The sequence below is a fragment of the Coturnix japonica genome, chromosome 7 (assembly GCF_054131305.1).
Source record: "Coturnix japonica strain WE chromosome 7, WE-NBRP24, whole genome shotgun sequence".
Taxonomy (NCBI): Eukaryota; Metazoa; Chordata; class Aves; order Galliformes; family Phasianidae; genus Coturnix; species Coturnix japonica.
In genome coordinates this window covers 22,835,272-22,858,549 of record NC_140669.1, presented here as the reverse complement: position 1 = coordinate 22,858,549, position 23,278 = coordinate 22,835,272, and the positions used below count along the sequence as shown (strand labels likewise).

Sequence of the window (23,278 nt, the reverse complement as noted above, 5' to 3'; positions counted from 1 at the left end):
AGAGAAGTTTAAAATCATGACCCTGAGTTATCTCTAAAGCAGAAGGCAAATGATCTCTGTTACTGCTTTCTTCTTTATTTCTGGGGGGAGACAGGTGTCACAGGCTTTTAAAGCCCTTGGGGTTGGCAATAAATAGTGTAAAATATAAGATGTAATATATCCCTAGCATCTTTCATCGTGTACTGTAGTTTTGTGAACATGACAACTTCCTCAGCCCATCTTGGCTATGTACGTCCGTTTCTACTAATTGATCTCCCTTGAAAACACACCTCTGAGATGTCTGTAGTGAACGCATTTCTTACTCTTCGTACAAAGAAATAACACCCAGTTTCAGAGGGATGTACATGGCGAGGACAGGAGTCTGTGTATTTTGAGGAGAATAGAAAGCATCCCCACTACTTTTATTTTGTGACAGAATATTTGTTGCTATGGTTATATAGGGCATGCAGTCTGAGTATATGGGAGACAAAACCTGCTGGTCTGCATTCTGTGCCTGGAGAGCAAAGATACAGCTGGATCTGTTTTCCTAGCTGCCCCATACAACCAGAGGAGAGACTTTTACTTCCAGCTTCAGTCCTATTGCTCTCTGACGTGTCATGCTCCACACATTCCCTTGTCTCTCCATTAGTTTCAAAAGGAGCAATAGTTGATTATTGCAGGTGATTTTCAGGATGTAGAATGGCATGAAATTAAACTCACCAAAATGGAAAATGCCTGGTACAGTGTCTTCATGGCAAAACGAACCCAGGTCTACCAACAGCATTTGTCTGGGAACCTGCTGTGTGTTTACCATGCTGGTGACTGTGTGCTTCACTCTTCCATCTTTTCAGCTGATAAACTTCTGGCTTTCTAGAAAAACCTTATCCAGTCACATGTAGGTGCCTAGTATTTAGTTGTGCATTTGTCTTAGTCAGCAAAGGAACAGTGACCTGATTTGAGGGGTGCCAAAGTCTAGTGGTCTTTTGCAATGACTCTAAATTTTACCTTTTATCATTGCTTGCTTTCTATAAATTTACAAAGTTTTTTGTCCTCCATTTTCTGGCTGGACTAGGCTGGGTGAAATAAAAAGGGATGGCGGGCCAGACTGTAACAGCGTGTTTTGGATGTAGTTTCTAGAAGGAGGTTGTGTAATGTGCCATAAACAGAAGTGGAACAGAGAGCTTCTTCCCCAGGCAGACCAATCTCAGGATATAAATGCATGCTCTGGGAAGATGAAAGGATATAAATGGTCTAAGGACTGGTCAGTAGATTTCAGCATAGTGGCCTGTGTGCTCATAGGTGTCTGCAAGCTGCTGCTAAAGCACCATCAGCATGCAGATAAGGATGTGTCTATGTGAGTGTTTTCTGCAGTTTGAAACTCCATTTTAGGGCTGGTCTCTGCCGCCCTCCTTCCCAGTGCTGTGGCTCAGCCTGAAGAGCAGACACAGAAGCGTAGTATCATAGAACCATGGAACTGTAGGGGCTGGGAGGGACCTCTGGGGTTCATCAAGTCCAACCCCCCTGCTGAAGTGGGTTTTGTGGGTTGCCCTGTCACCATAGCTCAGATCTAGAATTTTTTTCGTACACAAGTGGGACTTTGTGTTACCTGCATAATCTGATGCTTAAAATCTGCATTGCTGGCTGCCTGCCCTTCCCAGGTGTGCTTGTAGACACGTAGAAGCTCAGCCAGCCCCGTGGTGGAGCTTTTTTGCAGGCACACAGCTGGGTATTGGCCTCTTTTTAGGTGTGCACTGTGGATCTGAGGATTTGTGTAAGCACTGCACAGATCCTTGTGTTGAACAAGGGTGACTTAAGGAGCAGAGCTTCTTCCTGAGAATGTCTCTCATGTATGAGGTTTTAAGTTCAGTTATTAATTGTGAGGAATTAGAACCTGAAAATCGCCAGCATGGTACAGTTTAAAGCTCATAATTAATTTGCTAAAAGGGGGGAGATCCTTGTCCTGTAGAAGTGAGTGGGAGTTTTGCTATTGCTTTCAGCGGAGGAGGATTTTGCCATCTATCCTTTTATTCTCGCAATTCCTTTATGACAGCAGCAGTGCAGCCTGGCACGTGGAAATGAGTGTTCCCATTTCTCCTGCCTGCCATTCCAGTAGTGAGGAAGGAGGGGCCTCTCCCCCTCTCAACGCCCCCGCTTCCTACAGACGTACACCTTGGCAAGATAGCTCTCCTTTCATCTGCGAGTAAGATGAAAGCAGCCATTAAAGATGCAGTTTGTTCTTTGTCCTGCCATGCAGAGATACAGAGATTTCTCTCTCTGTGCCCACTCAGACTATGGAGTGCTTGAAGGAGAGCAGGGCACTGCCCTCTCTGGGGCCTCTGGGTCAGGGAATCTACAGGGCTTTAAATGTCACCGTGTTCCTTTGCCTTTATTGTGTGCCACGCAGAGCTCTGCACACCAGTGTGCTCTGCTGTCTGGGAGCACAAGGAGGTGTGCTGACATTTTGCGTGGCTTTGGTTACAGAGAAAAAGCATCTGAGATCAGAACTCAGCTCAGGGCAGTGCAAGCTGCAAATCGAGAACACTTGAGAGAGGAGCCCCCGGAGCAAACAGCAGAGATGTGTGGCATTCCGTGGGTTTACCAGTAATCGTGCTTGGCATTTCTGTCTCTCCTAACCTATATATAGCACTGTACGTTTTCAAAGCTTTTGACAAATGTTAACAAGCCAAACCCAGCTTCAGTCCTAATAGCCCTTGTTTCACAGAACCACGCAATGTTTTGCCTTCACCCTTCTGCTTTCAGACTGACTGTACCTGCCAGATTTGGCTGAGCACTCATCTTTTGCCTTTACAGCACGTGTAGCAAATGTGATGCGAGGTGCTTTGTCTGCCTTGCTGCTTGCTCTCTAAGGTGGGCACTAGAGAGCATCAGAGAACCAAGCAAGCTGCTTTGTCACTGAAGTTCATTTACTGGCAGCTTTTTAAAATAATGCACAAATTGCTCATGTGGATCTGCTGCACCATCACAGACATGACCAGGGCAGGGGAAATCCTTTTTCTCTGACAAGGGGAGATGGAATGCAGTGTGTCTTGTAAGGTGTTGCAGACTGTTGAGGCACTACCAAACAACTGCAACTCTGGTGTCTGTGGCAGTGCTGGTGACAGTGTTTGAATTGCAGTTGAGTAACCAGCACAAAAACAGGACACCAGCACTTGGCTCGCTAACAAGAAGGTTTTTGTTTTTTGTTCCCTGAAAAAAATCACACCAAAAACCATGTAAGTCTGCAAAGGCCAGACACAATGTAAGTGTGAGATGGGGTTATTATTGTTGTGTTGGGTATGTCCCCATGATGGGTTATGGCACACCATAGAGACATCCAGGCTGGTCTCTCATTTCAGAGACTGAGTGGACAATTTGATATTCTGACAAAGTATCGCTGGCTGCTGCTCCCTCTTCATTGCTTTACCCAGTGAATCCTTTAATTGAGTTACTGTGCTTAATATCTGGTAAAGTGGCTCAGCTCCAGTTAGCACCTCAGCCCACTCTGCTGTCTGGGGTGGATGACCACTGTACAGCAGAACTGCCTTAGCAATAAGAAGTTTGTGGACTCACTCACAGAAGAGCATATTTTATTAAGTATTTTGATACAATTCCCTTGCCCTCTTCACTCTTCTTTTTCATTTGGCCTTTCCAGTTTGTCACCTTGAAATACGTAGGCTTCCCATAATGAGATCTCACTTCTTTACCTGCTGAATAGACACACTAAATATAGAAATCTGAGTCTCTGCGCTGAGACATTTGCCTGCTGTGGCCAAGAAGAGAGGTCGTACAGATTGCAACTTCAGTTTGGACAGTGGTGATTTTGTTTTGTTTTTTTTTAGGATTGCCTTCTTAGCAATTTTAAGAATAAATAAATAAGTAATAATCCCTTCCCTGTTTATAATAGCTGGCTTAGGATCTTGGTAGTGTAAGTGATTTCTTGTCAGTGTTTTATCTCAACTCCCCCCTGTACTAATGCATCTGCACTGTGCTGACTGTGTGGGGATCAGTGACAATGAATTTGTACAGGAAGAGAAGCAGTGGAGCATTTCCTTGTGGGGGAGATGATAAATTTGCATGCACATGAACACATGTGCACTGAATATGAGAAGGGGAGGCACCAGACCTTGGAAGCCTCCATCAAGAAAAGGTGTGAAGGACTCAATGGATTCTACATCATGGCAGACTGATTCACAGAGGCTGCTCTTTGTTATAAGATAGGTAAAGGTGAGACCAGTCTGCTGTGTTCATGTCTGGCTTTTACTACTGCACCATTTCACTGCTTTGGTGATGTGATTAATATCTGGGGGCAGAATAACAGCCCTAAAAGTTGTTGGGAGTAACTAGGGAAGGCACAGCTTTAGGAGACTGTGGGCATGGAAACCTGGGGGAGCAGATGTGAGTCTGGCCATGGTGAGCTGCAGCCTGGGAAAAACAATGGTGGTGGTTGCTGTTGGAGAGTTTGCAGGGAGAGATGTGACCTGCTCCAATCTGTGGTGTGGTTAGATGTTGGCACAGCCATCACAGGCACCAGAGCAATTAGCCAGCAGGAGCTGAGCAAGCTGCATGGTTGACTGAAAATGAGGCTCTAGCAGCACAGGGCAAAAGATTCTGGGGACATGCTGAGGGTTTAATTCAAGAGCAGTTAACAAGCTTTGTTAGAAATTAGGTATGAGGTGTAGGGAGAATTTTAACAAATCAACAGAAATTGAAGCTTATTGTCATAAGTCCTAGGTTGTTTGAATTGCACTGTGGCCTTGATCGTGTGACTGGGTGTGCTCTAACCTGCCTGGGTGGGGAAGGGGTGAAGTGGAAGGCATGGGACTTGCAAGTGGAGTACTCAGTAATGCTGTTGCCATGCTGACTCTTCTCTTCTCCCCTCTGCAGGTGAGAAGCCTTACAAGTGCTCGTGGGAAGGGTGCGAGTGGCGTTTTGCACGGAGTGACGAGCTCACAAGGCATTACAGAAAGCACACGGGTGCAAAGCCCTTTAAATGCAACCATTGTGACAGGTAATGCAGCTTTCTCATATGGTGTTCAAGCAAAATGTAGTCCTTGTGAGTGGTGTGGAGCTGTCAGACCCTCGGCAGCTTGGCCCCTCCAAGTTCCATGTCCCCTCCTTTAGTCCCTCAGCCAAAGGAGAGCGCAAAAGAAGATGTAGGGCTGGGTACAAGTCTCACTGGAACCTGTGTTTGTTGTGGGCACAGGACTCGATCCATGGTGCTGCTTATTTAAATACTCCACAATTGGAGAGAAAGTCTGGAAGGCCCCAGACCATTTCAGTGACAGACCTATTGTCAAAGTAGGTCCACAATATATTTCCACATCTTTCCATCTCCTCATCTTGTTAGGTTAGTGTCCCCTGAAAAGCAGAGCTCTTTCCCCACCTGCCTCCTTCAAGGGCTACCCCAAGCACCTCTGTTGGCTTCCTATATGTTGGCAGGGTGCTTCATTTTCAAAAGCACAGGACTAATTCAGGCACAACTGATAATTCAAGTTCATGAGATTGTTTTGCGTAGGATCAGTGATTGCTACATATTCCTGCTAATGAGAGAATCTTCTCTCCAGTTCTAATTTTCAACCTTGATGCCTGTTTGATGTGGGAAATACTCTGCCACTTTGTTTTGAGTGGGTGCAGATTTAAAAGCCTGATAGGTGCCTAGAGACGGGCTTCTCAAAGAGCTTAATGTGCGACAATCTTCCTTGGGTACTCAGAAATGGGGGGCCAGATTTGCCTGGAGTGCTGGGCATCCTGCAGTTCCCACTGAGAGCAGTGAGAGCTGCTGCTTGCTGCCCACTTTTTGCCATCCTCACCACTTCAGCTGCTGGATGAAGAAGCTGCTCTGAAAAATCAAATTGTCTTTGCTTGGTGCTGAGTGCTTTTGAAAGCTGGGCTCTTTGAATGCAGAAACAAAACCAAAAGAAAACCCTCCTCACTATCCCCAGTCCCAGATGATAAGAAATTAGGGTGGAGCAAAAGCAATTACCACTGTAATGACTCTTGACAGCACTGACAGGATCGAACAATGAGCACTTCTCCTCAGACCCCCCCCCCCCCAGCTGGAGGCTGGCAGTGCCCTGGGTAAAACCTGGATCCAGTGTAGAGCAATCAAATAATGTGCTTGCATCTGAACATGTTATCTGGCTAATCCTATTTGTATATATATTTTAAAAGAGACTTAAGAAAATTACCCGTCTTTTTAATGTAGCACTAAGGTTCTCTGCTCTGATAAGAAAACATTCTGTAATACAATAAAGGCTCTAGGAAGCCTCTGGGTACACCGGAGCAACAGAGAGCATGCTTGGAAAGAGGATGTATGGGACATAAACAAGGGACCCCATCCCTTTATGGGAAGGAAATTTGATCATTTTCACATCCTGCCTTTCCAAGTGCTTTGTCTCCTTGAGCACTCTTCTTTCCTTGTGTCCCTTCTTCCTGCCCCCCTTCTGCTATGGAGAGCTTCCTCTTGGATTAGTTTTTGTCTTAGTCCTGGATTATCCTTTGTTTGCTGAGAATTCAGGACAGGATAAACCAAACAGGGACCTCTGGAGTCCTGCTTTTGTATAAGCACCGCTGTGAAGGAGGACGTTTATGTTCTGGTTTTAGTGTAAGACATTGCCTTTCTCTTTTTTCTCTGAGGAAGAGTAACCACCCCAGCCCCAAAAGCACACTAAAACAAGCAGTGCCGAACTGTATGATTTCTGTGTGAGAATCTTTAGTGGAGATTTAAAGAAATACAGTCTCCTCAGTCTCCTTCAGTCCATCTTTCAGTGTCCATTCTTCTTCCTTTTCATATTTCCCATTATTATCTGGGTTTTTGTTGTTAGCAGCCAATTTGGTTGCTGCAGCCAATACATACATTTCTGCAACTATGTAAAACATCTTCTGTTTTTCCACTGGATCTGCAGATACAAGAAATCAGGATTCATTAGGAAGCAAGGACTGCTGTAGTTTGTGCACTGTTAAACTCCATGTGCATGCTGTTTATGTGTCGCAGGAAGAGTCAGGTTCAGCTTTACTTTCCCAATCAGTTGTTGCAAGCTCACAGAATGGTGCTGCCTGTTCTTTTGGACCACTCTGCCATACCACTATTTCTAGTTCTTTTCCCATTCATTGATGTGACTGATACTGTTGATGTCACTTCAAGTGAGCATAGAAATGTGCATAAGTCTGTCCCTAGCCATTTAGACAGATGTCTAATGTTGAAGATGCTCCCTCCTGAGCCAAGGATCCCACATGGAGAACATATTCTTTGTATCTGAACTGTTGCCCTCTTCTGCATCCACCATTACTGACACAAGGTGTGATCACTCCCTCAAACATCCTAACTTGATACATCTTAAGGAGCTTTTTGGAGCTACTTTTTGTAATACTGACATCACAGAATTGTTTGGAAGGGAAGGCCATACCTGGGCAATCAGAGCATGAAAGCAGTGATTGAAATAGCAAAGGAGTGGAGAACTGTACAATTTTGCCTGCAATTCCCTTCCAGTCTGTTTACAGAAACAGTTGCATCTATGACCTCCGGACCACCATCACAGGGATATTCATGTCATCTCTGTACAGGACAATTCTAAAGTGAAAGAGATTAGAAGATGTGATTCTGTTCTGCTGCTGTCCCAGCCCAAACACTGTGCACCCCACAGATCTCATTGTTAGTAATAGCTGCCAGGCCACCATTGGTTTGAGTATCATCATATGTGCTGCAAATGGTATGTGGTTTGGTGGCAGCAGGGGGAAAGAGAATCAGCTAAAGTGGTGCAGAAGGCAGCATGCAAGTCCCTTATGCCTTCCAGACGTGGCGTATGCCATTTATTATCATCTTCCAGGAGTTGACGCTCCTCAGAAACACAGGTAGGTTATGTTCCTCACACACTGTGAGCCTTTGGCACTCCAAGGGGGAGAGGATGGCAGCGTAGTGGCACTTGCTTGTTGTGCCTAAATACATATTTAGTGCCTGTCGATTGGAGTATATATTCAGTGTAAGAGTATGCGCTCAGTGTCCTCTTTGACAGCAGGTTAAGTGTGCACTTAGCTGGAATGCACAAATCCCATAGTAGGGGATGCACAGCTGGTAAGAAAAATGGCTGAACAGTACATTCTCTTCTCATCAGTTACCTTCCCCCTTTCTCCTGCCGAGGCTTCAGTGCTGAGCAGTACTGTGTTGCTAGGGAGATGGAGCAAAAAGAGAAGGGAGCCAATTGTGTTTCAGAGCGGGAAAGTTTTGCATTGTGCATCACTGTATGACTTTCAGAATTACGGTATCTTAGCCTAGCATAAACTGTCCTCCCTAGGAAGAGCTGGATTAGGGGTGATGATGGGCCCATGTACAGTGCTGGTGTAGATCTGGAAGAAATACAAAGCCAGAGTCGTGGAGCGAGGTCTTGTCTTGCAGATGGGATGAGGGACTAACAAGCTGCTGCTTCTTAATATGTGGGAAAAGGAATTTATCTTGTCGGTTTGTCCTGTGGAGCTTTCTTCACTTCTGACTCTTGTTCCAGCAGAGAGAAAATGTGCCTACTGATCTCTAGGTTTTTTGTGGGTTTTTTTTTTGTTGTTGTTTTTTTGTGGGTTTTATTTTTCCTGACATACTTTAGCTGAAGCATTTGATAGAGACTACTTTACTGTTGATAATCCTCCAGCCTTACCAATAAGAGAGCTAACCAAATTAGTTAGCAGGAGAATGTGAAGAATTCATGTAGTATCGTTTTATTAGTGGTGAATTAGTGAATAATTATGCCATTTTACTGTCTACCAAAATATTATAGAGCTGAAAAATACCCTCAAGACTAATACTATGGTAATTGATGTGAAATAGTGGCTTAAATTCATATTTTTAATAGATCTTGCTGTGCTATGGCACTGCACACTTTTTTCCTGGGATGCATTTCTGATACAGATAATTGGAGAGGAAAAGCCGTTCTTGGGTAGTGGTCTTATGACTAGTCCTAGGCTAAAGTGCCAGCTGGTGCATGTCTTTTTGGCAGCCACTCAAGCTGTTGTTTTGTTTTGGCAGCCCTTGTAGCCAGAGCATGCTGCTTTCTCTGTTTAGACTGATGAGAGAAATGCTGGTCCAAGGGTGTATTTTGGCACCCTGAGGCTAGAAAATTCTAGCTGTGCTGAGCCTGCTGTGCTGAAAGCCAAGTGCCTGTTGTCAGACCCTCATCTGTGTCTCTGCACTTCACGCAGAAGCCACTACCCCATTCTGAAGTCTTTCTTTTTTTGCCACTCTGTTACAGAAAGGTACTAACCCTGTCATAAGCTGATAGAAATCAGTAGAGAACAGCTGGTTTGAGCAGTGCTCTTCTCATCCATGGCTGATGAGTATCTATCTAGATTTTCTTGTGAAAGCTGCCTTCTTACAAGGTCTTTGTCTTGGGAGTTTACCTTTTGGTGACTCATCTCTATATAGATGAAGACAGACTGCATGTGCAGGACAATGCTGCCAGCAAGGCAGAAAAGATTCCCTAGCTATTTAAAACCTCTTCATTTTCATTAGTTGTTCAATTTCTTAGCCCCTTTTCTGCTTAGGATGTTTGTTCTCTGGGTGTTTGCCTTTAGATTGAGGTCAGTTTTCTTCTATTTTCTTTGACTGTGTGTTGAACTTGTTCTTTCACACTCTTCTTTCTGAAAAATAAAGAATACTCAGCTATTGCCTTTTAAAAAATAGATTTACTGCCCATTTGTAAGCTATGCAGATTCTCACAGTAAGCCATTAGGATATTCTCCTAACTGGTATTTTATACTTCTATATTCTATAATTTGTGGGGCAGTGAAAAGACATTTCAGGCAAATCAGTTCTGGAGGTAGCTTCTCATTATGTCATCAGAGCCTACATAAACAGTGTATTCAAAAGCCACAGATATGTGTCCTTTTGTGTGATATTTATGATGAATGTTTCTTGCTCTAAAATACTAAAAATAAATGTGCCAGTGTCTTATGGTTTAGGGTGGAAAGAAAGCAAGCCAAGATTTGCAGGGAACTTGGAAACCTCCCATTTCTGAGTGTTCATCTTGAAGTGTGTAGTAGAAGTTTCATTTATTAGGATGTCTGTACTGCCTGACAGTGAAGCTCCATCTCAAGACTTTAGAGGTTCTCTCAAGAGCAGTGAACCACTGCCTGCTTGTCCAGCAGTTTGTTTCCTGTTGCTATACATACTATTATTGTGATAGTGAGTATGAACTGGGTTGGTGCCTTTGATCTCATTTCTAATGGACATGGAGTTGGAAAAATATTCTTGCTTACTGTCAGCCTTGAAAATGGAATTTGTATTGACTGACAGAGAAGAAAAGCACCTGTCCATCTGAGAACCCCTTGTCAATGGGGGTAGGTTAGTGGTGTGAAGTCCCAGATTTTGGGCTGCTCTTCCTGCTGCTGAGAGTTCCCTGCAGCATGTCTTCTACAGGGAAGTTGCTTTAGAATGGTAATTTCTGATTAACTCTTTTTGGGGTTGCTCTTCTCTGGGAGAATGTTTTATTCTGGGTATGTTAACCCACTTCCCAAGTGGATTAAGTAATTTCAAAAGAAGGCAGTCATAAGCCTTTAGAGAGGGAGTTAATCAAGAATAGATGCTTCATTTCAATTCATGCCCTACCTTATCCTTAATTATCTGCATGTTTAGACCAGCCCTAAAAGCCAACTAGTTCTCTAGGGTTGCAGTCCTAAGACCATCTCATCAGAATCCTTTTACATGTTCAGAATGTTATTTTGCATGAGGAGATGGAGGAACGATGGCTTTGTGGATAAAGAACAGAAATTGGAAGTGGAAGTCCTGGCTGTTTAATTCTTGTGTGATTTACAGTTTCCTTGCCTTTCTGTGTCTCAATTTTCACATTTACAAGGTGGGTTTAATAATAGCTTGTCTTATCTCAGCATAATTCAGGGAATAGCATTCATCAGCATCCACATACTACCACTGAGATTCCCTAGAGAGAAAATGAAAGATCCATAGCCCAAATGATTTCCCGCCCATGAGCCCTGAACCATTTTCTTTCCAATTTAGAGTTAAAAATGGGAATTTAGTTTTCAAGACTTATACTGGTGTTTATTAAAGGTAGTGGTTTTTTAAACTGGTTTTGCTAAGTAAAACCAACTTGTTTTAATTTTTGCCATATACACATGCACTGACACTAAATATTTGTAGGATGAAATCAGGTGCGTATATGAGCACACATCCATGGTATTTCACTCAGTGAAAGAGGAGGAGGGAAAGAAACAGTGAAAAGAGGAGAGTAGTCTGCTTAGCTTCCAGCAGCACAGTTGGCCATCTGTGGTCACTGTGGTGAATCACACAGAGTTTGGTGGTGATAATCTAAAGAGCAGCTCTAAACCAGGATATTTCCTCCTGTATATAGAGAGGGAGGAGCAGGAACCATTTTTTTCTTTCTTTCTTTTTTTTTTTTTTTTCTTTTCCCCAAATCTTTATAATTCGTTTCACATTTGGTTTATTTTGCAGGTGTTTTTCCAGGTCTGATCACCTTGCTCTCCACATGAAGAGGCACATCTAAGTATCGGTCAGCTTGGCATGGATGACATCTGAGCTAAGTGTTGTGAGATGAAAGTGGAACTCAAGTTATAATGTGCTGCCTTGCAGGAGAAGAGAACTCGGTCACGTGTAACCCTCTGTACAGAGACCACGCACTCACACTGTCGTACACCCAGTTATACTTCAATACATCCATTGGTTCTTTATGCCTTGCCCCAGCTGGATGGGAGAAGATGCAGGAGAAGAAATGCTATGGAGGTGAAGTCAATGAGAAGGAACAATTGCTTACAGTACTTCGTCTCTCTTGGATTTGTTTCCTGGGTTTGCCAGCGGAAAACAAAGGAAATGGAGGCGGCTTCCCTGCAGGTGGACGGCAGTAGGAGGGGCTTATTTAACTTGCTTCTCAGTGCAACTCAGTAGGAGAAAATGACGTCTTGAAGTTGCATATTTGTAGCACTAACTTTCTTTTTAAATAGATGGGGGGAAAACAATGACCTAGAAAACCAAATCCCAGTTTGGTAGCCAAATTAACCTCGTGGTTCATTTGTTCTTTGTCTGAAGATTCCTAACGTTCAATGCATCAGACTTTTCATAGACACTTTGACCTGTCTTGGTTTTGGTTCTTCTTCCTAGAACTGAGCTATTGAGATCCTTTTAAGTCAATACCGGTGGCCTTAATGGCAGTAGACTGTGGACTGACACTTGTTACACAAATATCCTCTCATTGGCCCGAGTTTATGTAGACTTCACAGAGGACTATATTTTTTTTTATTGTTTTTGTTTTAATTTTTGTTTTGGCTATTGCACAACATATGCACTAGGGACTCTGGAAGCTGCTGCCATGATGGCTAAGTGGCCAAGGGATAAACCCTGAGAAACAACACCTAATATCTCTGTAGGCCTCACCTTATTGCCATAGCTAGGACTTCTTGTTTATTTGTTGAATGAAAACTTTAAAAGCTTACTTGGAAGCTTAAACCTTTTTTTCTCTTTTCTCTACGAACAAGTGATCTTCAGAACTCCTTGTCTTCACCTGGATATTGGTCTGGGACTGGCCACACAGGCATGACTACAGGATTCCTTCCACATCATGTGAGCATGTTAGCCACAACTCACAGTGACTAAGTGGTGAATTATGTTGCTTTTTCTTGCAATTCTTCTAATAATGGATTTAAAACATTAGACTTTTGTTTGTTTAAAGAGCACCTGCAGACATTTTAATTTGAACTTGATGCTTTTCAAACGTCTTACACACACACACACACACACACACACACACGCAAACAAGCCAAAAATCCTGCTCATCTCTGAGTGGGAAATAGAAAACTTCTTCCAAGTACAATGGCTTCATTCAGAATTAGCCTTTTAAAGAAATTATGAAAGTCCTCCTTTTCCATTCAAGTTGATGCTGTAGCCTGCTCCTATGTGTAACAGTGTGAACAGTGAAGGAAGGGTTGGGTTTTACAGCAGTGAGACTTTTCTGAATGATTGATCTGAAGTGCTAATAATCTTGAGGCCCATTTTGGCCTACTGCGTGAACCATCAAGGGAAAGTGAAGGTCTCATGCTCACCCTTCAGTTCTATTTATAATTTGATTTTGTTGGGCACAAAGTGGGTTGAAGTCTTCATTACAAAAAAGGGGGAAAAAAAAAAAAAAAAAAAAGCATCTTCCAATAACTCATGTTTGAAACTATTTGGCGCTGGCCCTGACTCCAAAGACTGCATTTAGGACCATAAAGATGGGCTGTGCAAGCAAGCGTGTTTTCATTAGATTGTATACTTTGTATATTCTGGGACCATCTCTACAAGATGTGTCTAGAAATTAAACAGAATGGCGCATGGTCCACAAATGGTTGCTGCTTTTTTACACTGTATTAGCCAGCTGCCCTTCTTTGACTGTTTTGACACATTGACTGTTAAATATTTCCCTTAATTCATGTATTAGGAGTTGAAATTGTACTTTTGGGGAAAAAGAACAAACAAGAAACTCAGTAGATGTTTAAGAGCTGTCACCGGGATCCTTGGCACTTGAATTCTCAGTTTTGCAACCTTTGGTTCCAGTGAGAGATTGAGTTTACCCAAAAGATGCTGGTTTTCCTCACAGTTTTTGCAAAGCACTGTGTCTGTCAACTGAACACTTTTGGGACAGGAGGGAAATACAATGTCTGGCCCATATGGCATGAAATATGGACCAAAATCTAACTGTCTTTTAGGGGCATTGACATAACATTCATGATAAGAGGGAGAGAGAGAGCAAGAGCGAGTGTGAGGAAAAGAAAGGTAGAAGGTGAGAAAGACAGAAAATTGAGTTTATTCCAAAGATTTAAAATTAACCATGTTATATATACATATGTGGAGCATTGCTTGCTGACAATCTCGTATTTCTCGGCTTCTGTGTATGCATACTTTTAATGACCATTCCTCCAGCTGTTCTACTGGGACTGAGGGCCCCAGAATCCAATTTGTATTGGAATATATGGAGATCCTGCCAGATGTCTAATGGAAACTGAAACCTCAGCTGTGTGAAACTGTGGAACATCCAGTCAGTGCATTAAATTAGAAAAAGGTTAGCAGAATCCTAGAATTTCATTACTGTAGCATCCTAAAATATGTGCTCTCAAACTCACTGCTATGGTACTCTTTGGCTGTGAACCTGAATAAATATCGTTCCTTGACCTCTGAACACACCTGCCTTTAGACATGCTAACATTAGTCTACAAATCACAGTTACTAAGTGTCGGTTTAAGTACCAGTTATTCCAGTTTTCATTAGTGGTCTTGTTGATACCTCGTTTAAATATGGCAGAACAAGGGACCCATGGAGATTAAAAAAAAAAAAAAAAAAGAAAAAAAAAAAGCTGAAATGTCTGATTATTTTGTTCTGGAGAAAGACTTACATTAAATCCTGGATCTATATAGCTACAAAAACAGAAGAAAAGAGGATAAGAGACTTAACCAGATTTTAGACTTAACAGGCTCTTTCTATTGCAGGTCTTGAACCCTGAAGCCAAATTTGGGACTTTGGGACCATCTTTTTTTTTCTTAAGGGAGGTGTTTTTCACCTGTATGTGTTGTGTACTCTGTCAGTCTCTGCACTTCAGTTTTTGGGTTCTCATTTGCAAGTGTCTTAATCATTACTAAAATTTCAAAGCTTAGCTTGTATTTTGTAGGAGTCTCCATTTTGGAAAGGTGCATTCCAAGAGTCATTTTTCACAGTGACAGCTTTTCTTTCCTTGCAGATATTTTAAGATGTGCACTTTGGACCTGAGTAATGTGTGGTAGCTAGATCCTTTCTGGGCCTGTATCTCCTTGCTAAAGTTGTATAGATATCTTCTATTTATAAATTATGACTATGAGTAGAAATAGGCTAATAAGGAAAGGCAAATCTATTCTATAAGTCTTTGGAAGCAAAACCATAAATAGATGATTTGGTAACATCTGAGAACAAACTTATCAAGCTCTAGAGAGAAGAAGCTTATGATTGTTTCCTTCATGCAAGATTGATACCTGTTTGCAGAATAGCAGCCAGGTATTTCTGTCTTTTCTGAAGAAATTCAAATGTGGTTTCCAAGGCCATGGAGCTGTAGAATGAGAATAAATTGAGAGAAGTATCACAGAAAATAGTATGCATGGAGGAAATGTCACTTTTTGTGTGTAGTAAATAGTATTTTGGAGCAGAGCATAGAATCAATCATTGGAGAATGCAGGTGGAAGCAGAACTCCAGAGGCCATCTCAGCCGACCTTTAACTAGAGCTGGGTGCTCAGGGCTATGTTCAATCAATTTTTCAATGCTACCAAGGATGGAAATTCTGCAGCTACTCTGTATAAGCTGGCCTGGTATTTGACCACTTAAATGGTTAAAAAAAGCCACACACACAAAAGATAAATCTGTATGTCAAGTAAGAATTTCCCATATTCCCATGTTTGCTGCCTCTTCCACTGTGCACCAATACCAACAGTCTGGCTTCATTTTCTCCACTCTCTCTGTAAGATCTACCCTTTTCTCTTCTAAGATTTAACTGTGTTCCACAGCCTCTGTTCAGCTGTCATGTGTTCTGCCTTCTGATCTCCTTAGTGGAGGACTTGTGCTAGACTTGCTTCAGTATGTCAATAATTTTCTTATAAGCGGAGACCAAAACTGGACAGAGTATTCTGGACGAAGATGTACTTTATATCTAACAGTGTTGAAACATCACTTAGTACCATTATCAAGATCTTTCTAATCAGATTTACTGAATTTATTAATTATGTTTATGGAAATACCTTTTTTTATGCTGCCGGGTTGAGGCGTGGCAAACAAAAATCTGTCTTTTCTAAAACAATCATCACTTTTTTACCTTAAACTGGAAAAATCGCTCATATCAAACATGTATTTTAGTCACATTTTAGAACAAAACAACACTTCAATGCATCTTTGCTCTGCTGTTTTTTCCTCCTTAGGAGAAAAGCAACCAAAACCATCACGGCTATTTTATAAAGAGTAGCTTAACAGGTTTCCAGGATGAATTATTTTTCACTGTCTCAGAATTTCTCTCTTTCAAGAGCCAGTACTCAGACCAGAAAATTATTTCACCTGGAAAAACTAGGCAAAGGAACAAAAGAAATCTTATTTCAAGGACTGAAATCCCACATTTATTCAGCATCTTGGACAAGGCCCCAAGCAGTCTGATTTAACTGAACTGAATTGTTTTTTTTAAGTTGAGGGTAGGATTAAGTAACCTCCAGGGGTACCTTCCAACATCAATATTTCTGTGTTTCTGTGATTCATATCAGAGTTCTCTCTGATTAAATGTGTACTGATTCTAGTTCTTCCCAGTCTTGCTCTGGCAGAGCAGAATGTAGAATGGGACTGTAGAATTTTTCTCAAAGTGATAGTTTCATCCCTATTACCTTTATGATTCTTCACAGGGAAGATGGAGAAAACCTTGAAGCAGTATCAAAAATAAAAACACCTTTGCAAAGCAGTTTGAAGGAATATCTTATGATAAGATGTGTCACAGCTGCAGGGACCAACCAAAGATTGTGAAAGCAGATTTGCTAGCCTGGAAGACCCATGTTATGTCTCCAAAATGATTCCCAGTATCTGAAATCTACACTGACTTACGTTTCTGTAGAAGTGAATCATAAAACCTTTTCTTCCTTTTCCATTCTTCTTTGCCTCAGATATTTTGAATTTGGGTTTACTGTATCACTAAATAGCACATTTTCACTTAATACCTGGAAAATACCGACCAAACACAGAGCAGACAGAAAAACCTAAATGCTTCCAGTCCCTTGATTTTTGGAACTGTTTTACCTTCAGGTCTGAAAAGGATAATCACAAAGATTGTGGCTAAAATGGAGTGGAATAATTGCAGTGGTCAAGTGTATTTTGTCTGTGACCTTTTTTGATATTTACAGAATCAGGCTTTAGTCTTCACTTTACCTGGCTTTAGACAATTTGGGCATTTTTAGCCATCTCTAACACAAAGGTTGTTCCTCCTGTTTAACATGCTTCATTTGTTTGTGTACAGAAGAGGTCATAATTGGTGCTTTTGGCAAAACTGATGAAAATCCAACTATCTGAGGGTTTCCTTTGTCTCTCTTGCCCTTAAGGTGTCAAAATCTTTGAATTAAAAAAACAACAACAGAGGATCATTGTTACATAATTTAATGTTACCTGGCTAGCATCCAGTTAATCAAGGGCTTTTATTCTTGATTTTATTCAGGACTTAGCACATCTAGACATTCCATCCAGCAAGACTGTTTTTAAGCTTTTGTATTTCTAGGTGACACCTTTAACCCAACACTCTTTTGAAGTAGTTTTTGCTGATTTCAGATAAAGTTGCACTTGCAGAGGTCATCACATATCAAGAACGAAAACAGTGCTTGATTAACTCTGTGGATTCGTCTTGAAAAATAAAAATCATTTCCTCTCAAAATTTTACAGATGCTCGTAGACAAATCTTGCCTGTCTTTCATGCGCATAAAGTTTACAGTTTATTGAATGATTTTTTCCAGATCAAGCCTGGATACTTTTCTTCCTCGTGTCACATTTGCACCTGTTTTTATTGATAGTTTAGAGACAATTACTGCAGTCTTCCTCCTCCACAGGTCTACACTGGCTTCAACAGCAAGATTTAGCATCACAAGGACTGAAGGGTCTGGCCTACTGGGTACTAAGGTCTGTCTCATAAAGCTGAGACTTTCCTCCTCCCTTAGAGGAAGAGGACCAAGACATACTTGTACTATATAAGTTATATATATGATGATGTAGTTGTATATATAAGTTATATATATATAAATGTGGAGATGGTGGGGTAGGCTGCCTTTATCACCTCAAAAATGAGTTTCCCTACCAGAAAACTTTCAAGTGCAGGTGTCATTTTCAAACAGGGTTTTATAGTTTTCCTTAATGCTTGTTAATGGTATTTTTGGTGTGATAATTTAAGTGGAAACTCTTCACAATTTTCCAAATGAAAGCTTTGATGATTTTTTTTAAGTGCTTTGGTCCTGACTTCTATATACTGCCAGAAAACAGGTTCTGCACCCTGTCTCTGTGTGAGTATGGCAGTACAACAATCTACTGTATATACCTACACAGAAGAGAAAACTGAGCTACTGACTTACAGTGTGTAGTAGCCAACCGTGCCTATTGCTTTGATTTAGGGAGGGCACTTACTGTTGCCAATGCATTTTAGGAATCATTTCAGCTTTTGTAGGAAAGTTTTCAATAATTGGGGGAAATACATGTTGCTGTGTACTGTGAATGGATAGGCTGCAAGCTGGGGATTGGGAGGGGAGGTAGGAAGGGAGGGAGATGTGGGCTTAGCATGTACACACTGAAAATGAACTAGAATGGACAGAAAGGTGACAATTTTAGCCTTTATTATTGGGCTCTTGGGGAAATAAAAAAGGTAACTTGCAATCCCTGAAAGGCCTGTTGGCTGAAGGGTTGATCTTTATGTTTTGGAACATGCATTTTTCCCATTTCTCTGTATTTTAAAAACCAGGCCTGTCAAATTCTGGAAGTAGATCAAAACGCTGGTTTGCACTACTTTGTTACCAAGGCCATGTCTCTAGCAGGGAAGTTGTTCTATATTAAAACATCAGTCTAGTTAAGATCACTTTGTGGATGCACCCAGTACTCGCTTGCCTAGACTGTGTTTGCATTGGCATCCTATGCAGTAAGAAACAGTTAAACCAGTAAAGATGTGAGAAGGTTCTTGCACCAATTTAAGTGTATGATTTTGTAGTTGCTGCATATAAGCCATGACAGCTTTTCTCTTAGAAACAAGGCCTTCGTTTAGCATGTCTGCTCATCTGAATTGGAAAAATAATAATGCAGGCTGTGAATTTTTCTATTGCTTTGCAAAATGGCCTGTTTTCTTACTTAATCCTTTAAAACCTTTATTTCTCTCTACTTCACATTAGATTTTTGTTTGGGGGATTTTTTTAAGCAACAACAATAAAAAGTATGAATGCTCCTGATTTTAAACTATATATATATATATTGCTTGAAGGACTTTCATTTTGCACTATATTTTTTCTTTTACCAGATGTGTCTGACAAGTGCATTTTGGAGATGCCCTCGGTCACGTTCTCTCAGGCCTACTCTGGTATTTCTAATATATCACAGAAGTACCCAATCTTGTAGCCCTCAGTTCTGCCTTTTTTTGACATTTTATTTTTTTTAGGCTTTTTATATATATATATATATATATAAATATATTACTTTGTCAGTTTTTTTTTGCTGTACAAAAGTCTTAAGATTTAAAAATATTATTTGTATTATATGATGGTGGTATGTTAATGTTACAAAATTATTAATGAAGAAAAAATTTATTTTTGTTACTGGTCTGTTTCATAATTCTTTTTTAAATTGGTATATTGTAAGATATCTATGCAAAAATGTTATGTGACGCATTTTTATTTAAGAATGTAATATGTGTAATAAACAGTAGAATGTGTTTGGCCCGACAATGTTTAGTGTGCCTTGTATATTATTTCTTTTTGAAGCTTCTGTGAACAGTGAAGTCAGTTTTGAACACCAGTTAAAGCTGTGGTTCAGTAAGAACACATACTGCCATAAAGTACGTAACTTCCAAGTTTGCTTCAGCTTATCAGAATCACATTTTTGGATTTAAATAACATTTTTAAAGATGCATTTTATAGCGGTTTAAGTATCAATGCTGTTGCACATGTTGCTTTTGGAAAAGATGCACAAGAAAGAAATGTGCATTCTTAAAAGCTGACCAGATTTCCAGATTTGCTTCTGCTGGACTCAGTGACTTTTCTTCTCTGTCTGCTTGCACCGGTTCAAGATCTTAGCCGGTACTGTTTTTGCATTAGATACAAAGAGCACTTGCACTGCATTTTCCATGCCTAGTTATCAAAACATTTGTCAGTCAGTGGTCAAAACAGGACTAGACTTCGAGGCTCCTAAGCATTAGTGAGGTGCTCTAGTCTGTTTATCATGCTGTACTGAAGGAACTGAGTGCAGCATTATTTTCTTTACCCTGCCTCTGTCATTTAGCCTCCCTCTTTTATGTCTACAAAACTGCAAGCACAATTGAATCCACATGGATGATGAAGTACTAAAAATGTATTTAGAGAGTAAATACAGTCATTCTGAGCACAATTACTTTGCAGTGTCATAGAATAAAATGAAATTACTGACTTTTTTTAAATTGGCCTGTATCCCTTTAAGTTTTTGGTGTCTTGTGATCACACATGGCAGCAATCAAAATGGCACCACATATGAACATACTGTAGGGCTCATCTAATACACACTTGCTAGCTTTTACTTCTGCAGCATCATGCTTCACTTTCACTGTTGGAAGACATGATAGGATCGTTCATGTCATACAGAAGGTAGGATTGCCTTCCTTTCCTCCGCATCATAAAGTCAGATGACCATTCTAACTTAATCATTTATACTCCTTCTAAAGCTTATACTCCCTGCTGATGAAGAGAGAGAGATGAATCCAGAGGTGACTCACTCCAGGGGATTAGCTGAATGCAAAAAATTGGAGGTGGCATCAAGCATTTCTGGAAAGTCCCATGGTAAGTTGGAAGGTAAAAGTTCCAGTGATGCACACGGGTACTCTGTTCAGTCAGGTCATACAGTATGTTGGATGATAGACATAATTCATAGATATCACTGCAGCAGTGATACCTGTATATCACTCACAGAGCCTGAGTAACTGAGGCAACCATCATAGAGTTTGTAGCATACTACTACAGAAATAGAAGGCTGAAAAAAAAGGTCTCTTTTTCATATGTGGATTTGTACAATGTGGATATGACTGGAATTATGCACAATATAGAATTCCTTCTGCACACAGAATTTTGGTTTTGAAGTTACTGTTTTTTTTTAATTTTTGTTTTGTTTTCTTGTAAAGACAAGGTTCTGTTGTTTTACTTTCTCTCTTCCTTGAAATACTCTGAAGCTTTTAGCATATCACCTACCTTGAGCTTTCGGACAGACTGTCTAGCCAAAATACCTCTAGTATACATTAGTCCTCTTCTCTCCACCTATGAGTGGTTCTTGCAGAGAGCTCTAGAGAAACTTTTATGAAGGTAACTTGGAGGCAGTATGGCTGGTTCTTTGGCCTGTGTTCAACTGGCTTAAATTAGAGGGAGGATAATCAATTACAGGTTACCACACAAACTGTTTTCCAGGAACTTTCAGAAAATGCAGATCTTTACACTTCCTCTCATAAACAGCTAATTTATATAGTATAACAGCTTAGCCTGCAGGATTCGCTGTCAGACACTTCATTGGGCTGGAGACCAGGGAATGGACATACTGTGAAAGAACACTTCCCCTCTGTGGCTGTTCAGGTAGCACACAGTCACACACCTTAGGCAACTCCCTCTGTTGAAGTGTGGAGTTGTCTAAGGAAAGATTTTTTTTAATTTTCATTGTTAGACTGCATGTGAGCATCTTGTTAGACCTGTATGATGCAAACTCGTGCAAACTTCACATAATTTTCCAGACAGTTCCTGTTACCCTTTTGGCAGATAGCTACAAAATAGATAAAGATTCCTAAAATTCAGTGATAAAAATTCTGGCCTTCAGAGGTGAAAATTTTGGTCCCTAAAATACTCATTTACTTCCACCTCCTTTTCTGTGACTCTATGATACTGTGTCTGGCTGCTACTAGGGCAGTTTGGAGGCAGAAGGATGGAACCATCCCCTTGATCAGAACAATGCTTAATGCTTTGGGAAATGGCCTAAATTCAGCTTATGAGCTGTGGCAGAGAATGGAAGGTTTCGGCTACAGATCTTCATTTCCATTTAAAATGAGGTGATCTTGTTCCCTGAACTCCACACAGAATGAGAGGTGTTTATGTGGTCCTGCACGACACTAACCCCGTGTTCCCAGACCCTGGGCATAGCACAGCCCCTGATAAGACAGAGGAGACAAAAATGCTCCTTCCCACTCCCCATATGATGCTGGGAAGGACAGTCCCGGTTTGGTGCTGCAGGGTCAACGTGGAGACATTTTTTAGTGCCACAGTGCCGAGGTCCCAAGGACAGCACCAAAGCCCCTCAAAGTGGCACCTGGTCCCTCTGGTTTCCTGCCAACGGCCGTTCCTCAGAGAGCCGTCCTCTCAGGCTGCTTGTGGCACTGACTGCAAGTGCACCCCTGCACAGAGAGGTGTGTGCGGCCGAGGAGCAGCATGCTGAGGGTGCTTAGACCCATTCCTGGGCAGCATCCATGAAATGCAGCAGTGACAGCATCAGCTTTAATGCTGAGAAGCACGTGAGGAAATGTTCTCCATACCAGGTGGGTCTTTTTGTGGTGCAAGAGAGCCGTACTGTTTTCTCCTCGCACAGCCATTTTCTTGCCCCTCTGTCACAGAATCACACGTCACGGTTTGGAGTCTCTTTCATCTGCCAAGCTAGCACTGCTTTCTGCTGAGTCACAAGGATTTTCTATTCACTGTGGTGGTCACCAGATCATTATAAAAATGCTGCTGTTAGAACAATTCTTCAGGGTGAGGATTGCTGTTAACCCCTTGCCTGCTTTTCCCTCAGTATTTCTGATGCTGGGTGCCTGCCCTCTCAGGCCTCCACTCCAATGAAAAAGAAGCACTAGGCATTCCTGCATGATATTTTCACTCATAAACCCAGCAAGGCCGGTTGTTCATACTGTTTAATTGCTGGTATGGCCATGCCAGAGCCTCCTCAATGCTGTTTGGGATTGGGCTGTGCTCAAAGTCAGTCCAGCCACAGGCACTATTTCAGAGACTGGGTGGGGATTTGGAAGATCACACAGGGAAACGATCAAGACTTCAGATGCAAAAGATGTGAGCCACACTGAGAGCTTTTACTTACCCCTTTGCACACCACCATCATTACCACGCAGTGCGTTTCCCCTCACAGGTGCTGTTGGGCTCTTGATGTGCTCACAGCTGTCTGAGGAGAGCAGAACAAGCTGACAGAGAGCTGTGTCATTGTGATCAGGTGTTGCCCAAAATTAACTGATCTGCAGGCTGAGATGGTAGCTGTGCTTCTCCTCAAATGCAGCCTCTGGCAGCTGAGCTTCCCTGGCTTGATGCCTCAGATGTCTACCACAGCACAGAAGATTCAAGATGAAGGCTTTGCCAGCAGTGGTTGCAAAGGCTGCCATGTGTCCTCTTTCCTCTGTTTGGTGTTACTATGCAGCTGGAGGTAAGTGTGCACTCTAGAAAAAAGTTGGCCTGCTGTAGAAGGCAGGTACACAAAACATCCATGATCTGAGCAGTCTTAAGCAACAGAAATCAGCTCTCAAGTACTTGCTGCCTGACGTGTTTAAGAGGGCAGTTTACCCTTTGTTGAGGATTACA

General features: G+C 41.6%; 1 protein-coding gene across 5 annotated transcripts in view; it reads left to right on the top strand.

The window, feature by feature from the left end:
- KLF7 (KLF transcription factor 7) overlaps positions 1-14,136 on the top strand; it is a 54,977-nt gene extending 40,841 nt beyond the window's left edge. For 3 of the 5 annotated variants that reach the window (XM_015868207.3, XM_085553382.1, XM_085553383.1), the window contains 2 exons: positions 4,864-4,987; positions 11,432-14,136. In XM_015868207.3, the coding sequence (XP_015723693.2) occupies positions 4,864-4,987; positions 11,432-11,483 (176 nt within the window). In that variant the 3' untranslated portion in view covers positions 11,484-14,136. The remainder of the gene's footprint in view (positions 1-4,863; positions 4,988-11,431) is intronic. The other 2 variants (XR_001556442.3, XM_015868211.3) reach the window with 2 other exon arrangements.
- The last annotated feature ends 9,142 nt before the right edge of the window (positions 14,137-23,278 follow it).